Below are 12396 nucleotides of genomic sequence, written 5' to 3' on the forward strand. Positions count from 1 at the left end.
ATTATTTAGAGTTTAAAAAAGAAAAAAAAATCGTTTCATTACATGTTGTGATCCTTAATCATCCTACACTCCAGAATAGATCCAACCAAAGGACAGAATCAAAATAATTAAATCCAACCAATTTTTAAAATCAATTAGAGATAAAACGGACATCCGGTAACTATCCGATATCCGGCCTAACCAGCCTAACTTTTACTATCCGGTCGGATATCGGATATTAAAAATACGACAATTTCCTATAATAAAAAGCAACACATTAATCTTTGTGAGGTAAATATCAACAGAATCCCAACTAATATTATAAATGCGAAAGTAACTCTGTCTGTCTGTCTGTCTGTTACGCTTTCCCGCTTAAACCTCGCAACCGATTTCGATGAAATTTGGCAGGGACATAGTTTGAGTCCCGGGAATGGACATAGGATAGTTTTTATCCCGGTTTTTGAAACAGGGACGCGCGCGATAAAGTTTTTCTGTGACAGACAAAATTCCACGCGGGCGAAGCCGCGGGCAGAAAGCTAGTGGCTTATAATAATGACGGCTTTAAAACTTACAAAAAAGCCATTATTAAAGCTAAAGCCTACCAAAAAACTAACTTTTCCCGAATTAATCTGCTCCCTAGACAAGTAGCAAAATATGACATTAGACGCACCTGTGCGGCGCTAAACTCGTCACGACATGCAACGAGACTGGGCCAACTATCCGGCCGCCGAATATCCGGCCATCCCGCCCAAACAGCTCGCCAGATATCCGGTCTCCGGTATCCGGCCAAACAACTATCCGTTTCATCTCTACTGTCAATTATTATGGTTAAAAAATATTGGACACGTATTTTTTTACTTGATAATTTAACAAGAGTAATTACGAAGTTTTAATGCGTTTAAGTTCCGCATGACGTCATAAAGTTCTAAATTTAAGCACAAAATGACGTCACGGGCCTATTCTTCTGAACTTTGGCGCACTTTACCTCTTTATATTTTCATTATTTTGAAAGTGAAAAATTCGTGTCGAGTATTTTTTGATAGGTTAACTAACGGTGTACAACATATCGGTCAATTTTATGTCAAAATCCACCAATCATGCAGCATTTGGAACTCCCGTCTACGTATTGCCATCTGGCGGATTTTTCAATCGCGAAAACCCTCATTCTAACTCTTGCTTTTTTACCCAGGAAACATCCCTAGTACTGTAGTACACTTATGGCGCTAAATACGTATAATTATGTAGTAGTTGTTAGCTTACCTATTATCTTACATCTTTCACTTAAACAAAATTATAAAAAAAGACAAAAGTATCAAACAGACACGAGCCGAGTATAAACCGAACTTGTTATCAGAAGTCGCCGGCCGTGTGCGTAGTTGGAGCACGTGGTAACGTCGCTCAGATGCTGGATCAAAACTTTATAAAAGGCCCTCGCTGAGCGGTAGACCCATCGCGCGACGAAAAAGCTTGATACGTCCCGGTTTCAACAAAGCAAATCACAATGGCTCACCCGAAAAAAGGTAATTTTTATTCGTTGTTGAAGTTATACAATAAGCTAACAAGTTAGAGGTTACAGCCACCTATTCGGTTTTACTTCATTAAACACATCGTCGTTTTTCAATGAGTCGGACTGTCGTTAGGAATTAATTTATACGGCCTTGAAGTGTAAACATTGAACCTCATTCAATCAAACATTGTATTCCATGGATAGCTAAATGGCTTTGAAAAATATTTAATATAAATAAAATTATCAATTTACTAACTAAATTTAAAAATACTTGCATGCATAATACATAATTATTGCTATTTTGATGTGGTTGTACCACCACCTATCTACCACCAAAAAACCTAAAAAAGCCTATGTTTCAACTAAGTTTTGTAGATAGCATTTAAGATAATTTAATTATCTGATAGACCTTGAGCTTTTTTATGCTTCCTTGGTACCCCAGAGATGTATTAAACTTTTGAAAAACTGAGTTTGATAAAATTTTCAGCAACTTTTCGAAAGTAAACAAAATAAATGTCAAGATTTTTTTTTCTTTCTAATTTTTTTTTTACATTTTTGGCTTACGTGGTTCGTGTTTTTTAGCCTCAATATAAATTTTATGGTCATGGACATGGTCATTCCTTGTTGAAAAATAATTCAAGGGCTGTAAAATGTTGCCATTTAAAAAAATATATTTGTACAGCAAAATGTACATTTAAGTTTAACAAAAATCGCTAAGCATGTTCATTGGCCCTTTATACGATATAAATGTTGGTATGATATAAAAAACCCTTAGAATTTTTTAAAAACATTGTATTAATGGTAATTACTTACCCACCTCATGTCAGTAAATTGTCTAACTTGATCTCCGTTGTTTTTTTAATTGGGAAATTGGGACCAATATTACTTAGAAATTCATTCATGATTTGGTGTATGAAAAGATGTTAGTATTAAATTATTTAAAAAATCTGTCCCCGCTAGTTGAAAGGGTGCGTCGACCTCCAAATCAAAAAGGAGATAAAAAAAAATCAATTAATTTAAATAGATAATTCATAAGTAGCTGTCCTTGAGTTTAACTCATAATCCGAAAAAAACTGTTAGATGCGCCTTTTTAACTATCGGGGGGAAAATTGGTTGCGTAACATATTGGTTGGTAATATGTAAATAATGTATAATAATGAAAAGATTCCACAAGACAGTCAAATGTTATCTTTTTCTGCATTATGCATAAAATAAACACATCTTTTTTACTGTGAAAACAAGTCCATAAATAATCTCCGGGGTTATCATATTGCTATTGCTAATAGCAGGTGGAGTATCTACAACAGCAGTACATTTCACATAACTTTATCTCATTGAACACAAGCTATACTTACTGCCGTATTACTCTAATATTAAATGACTGATGACATACACTGTGTTTTGATTGCATTAAAAAAAAATATTTTAAAAAAATTGCAATAAATCCAATAGGGATCTATCTATTTGCGTAAAAACATTATTTAAGAATGCATAATTTTTCGCAATGTCAATAAAATCTTTGAAATAAAATAACATAAAACAAAAGTATTTATGTATTTAATGATATTATTAATAATATGTTCTTTCAGTTGGAGATTATGAACTTGGAAAACTTATCATTGAGGGTAAAACCAAACAAGTTTTTGAATTGGTCAAATACCCCGAACATTGCCTGCTCCTGAACAAAGATAGAATCACAGCTGGGGATGGCGTTAAGGCTCATGACTTGGAAGGAAAGGCGGCTATATCCAACCAAACCAACGCTAAGGTCTTTGAAATCTTGAAGGCAGCCGGTAAGCTTTATTTTTTATTTTACATTAATTATTCGTAGCACTTTCTTGGAGATACTTACCTACCGTAATACATGTTTCAATGTAACTACTGCTGTTAACTGCCTAGATAGCAAAGACATACCAACATTGTTAATTTTTCTCTCACCAAGTAGTTATAAGGTCAAATAAGTAGATATTATCTCCGGGTCATCAAGGGCTAGAAATCAATACGTTTTATCATCTCGTTGTTTTTGTATTGTTAACCTCATAGCGATCCATTTGCTCATTATAACTGGTGATAATTATTTACTCAAATAATAGAATATAGCTTCTCAAAGTAATATTTTCTGACATACTTACGTCATCGTGTTGCTTACAGTTTACTCAATATCGTTATGAAATAAATGAACTTGTAAGCACACATTGTTTATGATATTTTATCGGTCACCGACTATGACCTTTTATGTAGCAAACATCTTGAAGGACATCATCTACATTATACTTTAAAAAATAGTTACCATAATAACTGTGCCTTAACTAAGTACTGTAATTTTCAACCGACTTCAAAAAAGGAGGAGGTTCTCAATTCGACCCGTATGTTTTTTTTTTTTTCTATGTTTGTTACGCGATAACTCCGCCAATTACGCACCGATTTGAACAAATCTTTTTTCGGCGTATAGGTAATACCTCAAGGGTGGTCCCATTTAAATTTAATAATAGAAAAAACAACCCCCAAGGGTGGAAAATTGGGGATGAACTTTTTTATACGCAATATCTCCGCCGATTATAAATCAATTTGAACGATTATTTTTTTGTTGAATAGGTATTATCAAAAGGGTGGTTTCATGCGAATTTGAAGAAAATATTTCACCCCCAAGGGTGGAAAATTGGGGATGAACTTTTTTATACGGAATATTTTTAATTTTTAGTTTTTTTTTGTGTTCACGCATTTGAAGTCGGTTTTATTTTTTTTTAAAGTTATTGGATATAGAGATGCGGCGTCAATTTCGCAAAAAAATAAAACCAACCGCTGTCTAATAAATTGCCACGGTATTTCGTAGATTAGCCTCATCCATAATTGCAAAGGAAATTAAAAAATTTAATTTTAAAAAATCGCAACAGGATAAAGTATGATAATCTTTTCAATTTTCAGGTATCAAAACTGCTTTCGAAAAGATCGCTTCACCAACTGCATTCGTTTCAAAGAAATGCGAAATGGTTCCGATTGAATGGGTGACTCGTCGTCTAGCAACTGGTTCATTTCTGAAGAGAAACCCTGGAGTCCCGGAAGGATTCCGTTTCACACCGCCTAAACAGGAGACATTCTTCAAAGACGATGCCAACCATGACCCACAATGGTCTGAGGAGCAAATCGTTTGTGCTAAGTTCAAAATTAACGGTCTTGAGATTGGTGAGTTAATGAGGGCTATCGTTTTTATACTTAACAGTTGGCACCCCTGGCGATTGACAGGACCTTACTCTACAGTGGCGCCATCTTGATGAGTGCAAATACAATAGTCCTCCTACCACTTTAGCGCTCACAAGTTGGCGCCACTGTCTTCGTTACTAGCAAGTGACAGGACCTTACTCTACAGTGGCGCTAACTTGTGAGCGCTAAAACGATAGCCCTCATTAGAGATTTTACTTAATTATTCGTAATAAATAAAGAATCAACCGAACTTAGTTTCTATTCTTTTCATTACAGGTCAAGATGAGGTCGATTACATGAGAAAGGCCACTATCCTAGTTTTTGAAATTTTGGAAAAGGCATGGGCACTTCGTGACTGCGCGCTTATTGACATGAAGATTGAATTTGGTGTAGACAATAAAGGTAGTCTATTAATATAAATTATAACTAACAGTATTATTAATAATGTCGAAAAAGTTTTTTTTAAAACCTGCCTTTTCACTTCCAGGAAATATCTTGCTTGCTGATGTTATCGACTCTGATTCCTGGAGACTTTGGCCTTCTGGTGACAAGAGGTTGATGGTTGACAAACAGGTAAAAAATCCCTTAAATTCATCCAAAGCATCTAAAAAATTGTAATCTATCACTAATATTTAATTCATCACAGGTGTATAGGAACTTAACTACAGTGACCGCAGCCGATCTAGACACCGTGAAGCGTAACTTTGATTGGGTAAAAGATCAACTCGACCACTTGAAGCCGACCATCCATCACAAAGTGGTCGTGTTCATGGGCTCACCAGCAGATCAGGAACATTGCCAAAAAATCGCTAAAGGTAATTTACAGATACACAACATTTTAAATTACCACCACATCTTTACTAAGGGTTCTTTTTACCCTTTTTTTTTAAAGAGCTGATTGATGACGGCAAGTTATTTATTAATATTCTTATTTTTATTTATTAATATTCTTATTTTTAAAGCTGCTCGTGATCTGGGGCTGGACGTTGATTTGCGTGTCACCTCCGCTCACAAGGCTACCGAAGAAACTCTTCGTATTATGCAACAATATGAGGACACCCATGGAGCTCTGGTGTTCATAGCTGTAGCTGGTCGGTCAAACGGACTGGGGCCAGTCTTGTCTGGAAACACCTCTTACCCAGTCATTAACTGCCCACCTCCTTCAGACAAGCTAGTCCAGGTAAAATCATAATACTAATTTACTTAAATGTAATAACTATTTTTTACTGATATTTACAAACATTAATTAAACTTTTTTTATAAAAACCTACACGCAAAACAACGCCTTTGTTTTGGTAACATAATCTTGAACGAGAATCTGTTTTTTATTATATTACATACAAAGTATAATATTGAATATGTACCATTTGCGTACATATTTTATTTTTATGGCAACACTCACAAATTACAGTACCCCACTTCAAGTAGAGGAATGTAGGTACCTAATACATTTGTTTTAAATTAAAACCCGCCAATCATCATTATTAAGTTATAATTAATAAGATGAGTAAGTTAATTACAAATATGTACATAATATATTATACTAATTAATAATAATATACATAAAATACACTTATTAATACCAATTATAATATTAATAAATATAACGTCAAAAACTAACAATCATTATTTTATCATAAAATCATTATAAAATATCAAATTTGTCAAATTATTATGAAAACAGCCTATAAGCCACTCGCTCAAATGTTAAATGTGTCCTATCCCGTACAAAACATGTTTTCGAATTGTACCTATTCATGCCCGCCGCCGCGCCGCGCAGTGACTTACTGGATGGCTTGTATTTTATTTGCACCTACCTGCTTTATAAAAATAAAAAATCACTTTTAATAGAACTGCTACGCTAAATCGTTTTTGTATTGTTTATTATTATTAAGACAAATTAATGTTTCTCTGTAAGTGATTGCATTGTAATCTTTTTGAGAAATAAATATCTTTAACCACAAATTATTAATGACTTCGCATTCTTTTAGGACATCTGGTCATCACTGTCGGTTCCATCCGGATTAGGCTGCGCTACCGTAATCTACCCAGACAGCGCTGCCCTCATGGCTGCTCAAATAATCGGACTCCAAGACTACCTCGTCTGGGGAAGACTTCGCTCGAAACAGCTCGATATGGCCACTTCTCTGAGACAAGCTGACAAGCAAACGAAAAAATTATAAATTAAAAACAAATGTTTCCTATTTTTACTATAAATATTTTTAACATTGTTTTGTATACGTAACAGTACAGTATTTTCAGAATTAACTTTTAGAAATTCAACTCGAAAAGTTTGTAAAGATTTAAAATGAGATCACACCGCGGTATGTTTTATTTACTAGGTACGTTATGCATTTAAAAATGTATTCATAAAACATTCAGTTACATTCCAAGAATAAAGTTGTTTTTATTAATCATTAGATTATTTATTGACCACCCTGTAACACATTTTGTACTATCCGCCATCCTCGTGGTTTTCTCGTCCTATGCCTACCCTACTAGCCTTTTATCCAAACGTGAATCTTGGCAAACAAACACAGATTGGCAGATCAAGATTAATATTAAATCGATAAATGAATGCATACTGAGGCACCAATAAATTTCAGCAATCTGAAAAACATGAGTATAATGTATGTCTCTAAATCCGGTATACGTTAGTGATACGGTTTCTCTTCTTCTTCTCTTCTTAAAAAATTGCCGAAGTCTATTGGCGTGATATAAGCGTACTAGTCACATACGTATAGGCTATAGCTGAGATATTATTGCCTAGTCGGCGGCCTTGGTGTCGATTTACAGATAAGTTTAAATATTCTTATTTATTATTAAACACGTAAACAGGCACAAAAGGAAAACTTAATTTTTGTGCGATGTCTAGTCCCACCCGAAGGCCTCTCCACGGATTGGCCAAAGAGCTTGAGCACAGACCCGAAAAGTGGAGCAAAACAGAGCCGTACTTTAAAAAAATAAAATGTCAATGTCAGCAGTTTTGGGAAAGGGCCGCAGTCTTGCGTATTGTGGAATTTTAGCTGTAAGGTCTTCGTATAAGTGTATATTTACGTACAAAATGGCAGATAAACCAGTGGATTATACGAATAGCAATGGCATCGAGAGCAAGACACCTTTTCTGATTGGCGTGGCAGGCGGTACAGCTAGTGGCAAGGTGAGTACTTGACCCTGTGCTTTACTGAAACTTATTGATTTTTCCATCTACACTTCATTATTACGTAACTAGGAACAAAGAAGTGCATTCATCTATCTATTTTTAAGAAGTAATCAAAGTTTGTTAGGATTTTTAAGATCTCATGTCTTTGTTTGCGTGCCTAACCTAAAGTCACAACAAATCACATGTCATGTTACTGCTGATAAAAACATGGGCACCACGAGACTGAACAAACCTAATTATTTTGATTCGTTCTTAATATGTACTTATAATTTCATGTGAAATCCTAAGGGATTGCATTCATTCCTTTAATCTAATTCTATACAGATAGGATTTCATCAACCAATTACAGAATTAGATGAAACAACAATTAAAAACCAATTACTTTTGAATAATTTGTTCTATCGTTAACTAAATATCTTACCACATCTTAATCACACAATCCAAATATTTCAACTTATTATTTTTCAACATCCTACCTATTTAAAATTTTAAACAGAATCTTAAAAAGCAACTTTGGCGAAAACACGCTAAAATACCTAATTGGTGTCTAATTTGAAACACAAAATTTTACAATTTACAATGATTTAGGTAGGTGTTTTGAAATTATTTAGTATTAATCTAGTTCATAATATATGGCAACAGAAATAGGTGTATTTAATTTTACCACCCCATAATAGTCTAGTGCCCATCCCAAGATGTTGGGATGCGATTTTAAGATAACTTGTTTTATGTTTAGACACTTGAGGTGGAAAACTTAGATTATTTATTAGGCTAACTTCTTAAACAAGTCTGTAGAAAATCAGAACTACTCCAGTAACTTTATTAATAATAGTTACTGGACTATTATTATCAGGGTTCGAGGATATATATCAAGGGATATATACCTTGATATATATCGGATATATATCCGATATATATCAAGCCGATTTTAATGATATATATCAACTTTTAAAATTTGTTACTGTATTTGTACTTTTTGACATACGATTTTAATTTTTTTAGATGATTTTGCCGTATTTAGAAGAAATTTTATGTTTTTGCTTTATTTGTCTGATTTTAAGTTTTAAAAACATTAAAAACATGTTTATGTAACACTTATGCAATAATATTCATGAATAATACAATAAAATTATTATAATGGGAATAATTGAAATGAAATAACGTATTTCTGTGAAAGCCGAAGATCGAGTGTCTTTTATTTTATAATCCATAAAATATTACATAGACAAAACATTCTAGAGTCTATAGTTTATTTGGTGTTCAAACTACTTTCTAACACCCCAACTACAGCAAATAAACGATAATTACAAAAACAAGTTTTACGGAACATAACGCTTAAGTCCGAACATCAGCTGGCATTGCATTAGTTAGTATACCCATACCGTTCTGGTGGCCTTCTCACTCGTTTGGGTATTACTGTAATTGCTGGTTCTGGTAACATTGTTTCCTTCACCTCTTCAGATGTTTGAGATTGATGCAAAGTTGAATCCAAATCAGTTGTCAAAGCATTAGACTCTGAAGGTCCTACTGTGTCATCATGCGACTCATTTTCAGTGAAATCTACAGGGCTCATAATGACATCCAACTTTTCTTCATCCATGTTATTGCTACTGCTTGGAACCTCTGATTGGACAATATCCCTAACTGAAACTGATACATTAGAATCTGATGTACAGTTTCCTTTTGCATTCTCATGTACAATAACATCTCTACTGGTTGTAATATATCTTTTGATGNAACGAAATGCTTGATGACGTACCCTTAGCGTTACACCAAATGCTCTACTAGCAGCAGGATGGTGCTCCCCCACAATAAGGACGTCAAGTGCGCGAATAATACGTTTGGTGAACAGTGGATTGGACGAGTGGTCCAGTAGCTTGACCACCACGATCCTCGGACCTGACCACAATGGATTTTTGGCGTGACTTGAAACGATTGGTATGCGCAGAAGAGATAAACAGTGTAAACGCGTTACATGAAAGGATTGTTTTAGTGAAACTGTGAGACAAAACGTTTATGTGTTACGAAAACTAAAGCGGAAAACCTACGCTTCGCCGTGCTAGACTGTGCCTTCATCGGCATCGACACTTTGAACACTTGCTTCGCAGTACGTAAACTTTGTAAGTAGGAACTTATAAATAAATAATTAATTGTGAATAAGGTGATTTCATTTCATACTTAATTTATTAATTTGTAAAAATAGGGTACCATGTTAAAATTAATTAAAACCCTAATAATTATTACGTATTTTTGGCGGTCCTAAGCCCGTAAAGTAGAAACTGAGAGTAGAAAGGAAAATCTGAAATCAACTGAAGAGTATTTTAAAATAATTATTATGACTGGATAAAAAGGCTGGTACCCAGAGCCATAAAACAACAGATTATTAAGAACTAGGCCACGCCCACTAGGTTTATTCTACTTGCACCTGTAGACCGTGCGAGACAAAATTGGTTTATTCCGATTTGTACTGAAAAACCAAATTTACTAAAATCTTAGTGTACTTTTTTTATGGGAGTCTCTTGTTTATCTTAAATAATAGGTATTGTTCCCTACTTTTATCTCTGTGAATATGGCAAGAATGCAAAGTAACACGGTGTATAGGGGACCCGCGTTTTGAAAGCTTATAAAGTGTGTCAATTGATTGGTGATTGACTACGTCATTAAAGAAAGAAGACTTCGTTTGCTAGTCCGGCTCGCGCTTGGCCGGTTTTCTTAGCTGCTTTGACTTCATCTAGTCTGTAGGCTGAGCTACGGGACTACTCCCACGTCTCGTTCCAACCGCTGCAACTCTTGTGTAGCCAGGATCTATAGCTTGACCATCGAAAACTCAACCAGTGAAGGTCAAGTTTGTCTCGGGGGAAAGTTAAACTGTCATTGGACCCGCAACGAAATTAATGAGAGGAACATAGGAGTTCGAAGTGTAGGATCGAATGAGTAGACGTACACGGAGCTAGCTGTCTGGATTTTTGTTTATAGATCAATAATAATAGATGGATCAATATAACAATAGTCCATTACAAAAACTCCCGGTTCATTTGTCATCCATTTAATGGGAGTAATGAGCCATGCATGAATATTTTAAAAAAGGTACTGTTTACCGACTGTAGAGAGGGTGGTAATGTTTTAAATAATGGCTTTCTCACTTTACTAGAAAATTAAGTAAGTACTCTTAGGGGCTCCAGCTTCACCGCCAATAAAAACCCAACCAGCGAAAGTCAAGTTTACCCTTTCAAGTGCCAGCGAATCGGGACACAATAGAAATCTATTGTTACCGTGATCTCATGTGATCTAGGCTAGTCCTAGTGGTCACATGAGATCGGCCCTAGTGGCACTAGGGTTCCACGAGTTAGGGCTTTTAGGCCCGTTTTTTGCAGGAACTGTTTATTGCAGGATCCTACCTTACTGGATCCCACAAAACTGGATTGCCATGGGAACGAGCCCTAACTAGACGGAATGAATATTAGCAAAACTGCCAGTCCCATTTTAGGCGTTTTCTAACAATTTGTATCGTTCGTTTTCCCAAGGATTTCCACAACGAACGGTCCTGCGCTGCCCGCATCCAGGCACTTCCCGTGACCTTCACCAGATCGTCGACTATTCACCCGACTGCGCCAGAAGGGAGGTTATGTTTTTAACAGACTTCAACAAAAGGAGGTTCTTTATTCGGTTGGCATGTTTTTTTTTATGTATGTAATACACCGATTACGCCGAGAGTTCTGATCCGATTTACGAATTTTTTTCTTTGATCGATGCAAAATAGCTGTCTTTTGGTCCCATGAAAATTTTATTCGATTTGATTGAGTAGTTTTTATTTTATGAGCATTTTTAGTTTACCTGGATGTCGTAATTGATCGTCTTCGTCGTAATTCGTGACAATTATGTCGTCCAGAAATCTTTACAATCTGTACATACACCGATTAATTAAAGATTTCTAGTCCGATTTGAGCGATTCTTTTTCTATAATAAAGTAAGAATGACAATAATTCAACAATATTTAACGCAGATGTACTTTGGCAATGAATATTAAAATAGTTTCGTGCTCATGACTTCACGGTGACCTTAACCTCTTACGTCACGCTGTGGCAGTAGACAGTCTTCTAAAGTCTAGATGTTTTTCGAGTCAGTGAACTAACAGAAACTCCTAAACACCGAAAAAGTAGCCTTATATCTTTAATTCCTTCTTCAAGGTTTAATCTATTTCTACACCTTTTAACCAAAATTGGATCAGTACTTTAGTGTTTTAGAGGTTAGAGGAGTTAACAGACATTTATTTCTGCCATAATTTTGTATTTGTAATTTATAACACAAGATTCCTTTAAAAAGGGTTCCTGGATTTTTTTATTCGGTAAAAACGGGACGTCTATCTTTGGGATTTTTGCTACTACGGGTACAAATATCGCTTTATCATCATCATCATTTCAGCCATAGGACGTCCACTGCTGAACATAGGCCTCCCCCAATGACTTCCACATCGCACGGTTGGTAGCGGCCTGCATCCAGCGCCTTCCTGCTACCTTTATCAGGTCGTCGGTCCACCTTGTGGGTG

At 35.3% G+C, this 12396-nt stretch overlaps 1 protein-coding gene across 1 annotated transcript; it reads left to right on the forward strand.

Annotated features, from left to right (window-relative positions):
- The first annotated feature begins 1330 nt into the window (after positions 1–1330).
- Paics (PAICS bifunctional enzyme) lies at positions 1331–7107 on the forward strand. Its single transcript, XM_028301960.1, has 8 exons — positions 1331–1499; positions 3076–3279; positions 4412–4669; positions 4964–5089; positions 5175–5260; positions 5334–5502; positions 5650–5867; positions 6679–7107. The coding sequence occupies exons 1-8, from the start codon at positions 1481–1483 to the stop codon at positions 6868–6870; spliced, it is 1272 nt and encodes a 423-aa protein (XP_028157761.1). The 5' UTR covers positions 1331–1480; the 3' UTR covers positions 6871–7107.
- The last annotated feature ends 5289 nt before the right edge of the window (positions 7108–12396 follow it).

The sequence above is a fragment of the Ostrinia furnacalis genome, unplaced genomic scaffold, assembly GCF_004193835.3.
Source record: "Ostrinia furnacalis isolate ACB-3 unplaced genomic scaffold, ASM419383v2 OfSCF1037, whole genome shotgun sequence".
Lineage (NCBI taxonomy): Eukaryota > Metazoa > Arthropoda > Insecta > Lepidoptera > Crambidae > Ostrinia > Ostrinia furnacalis.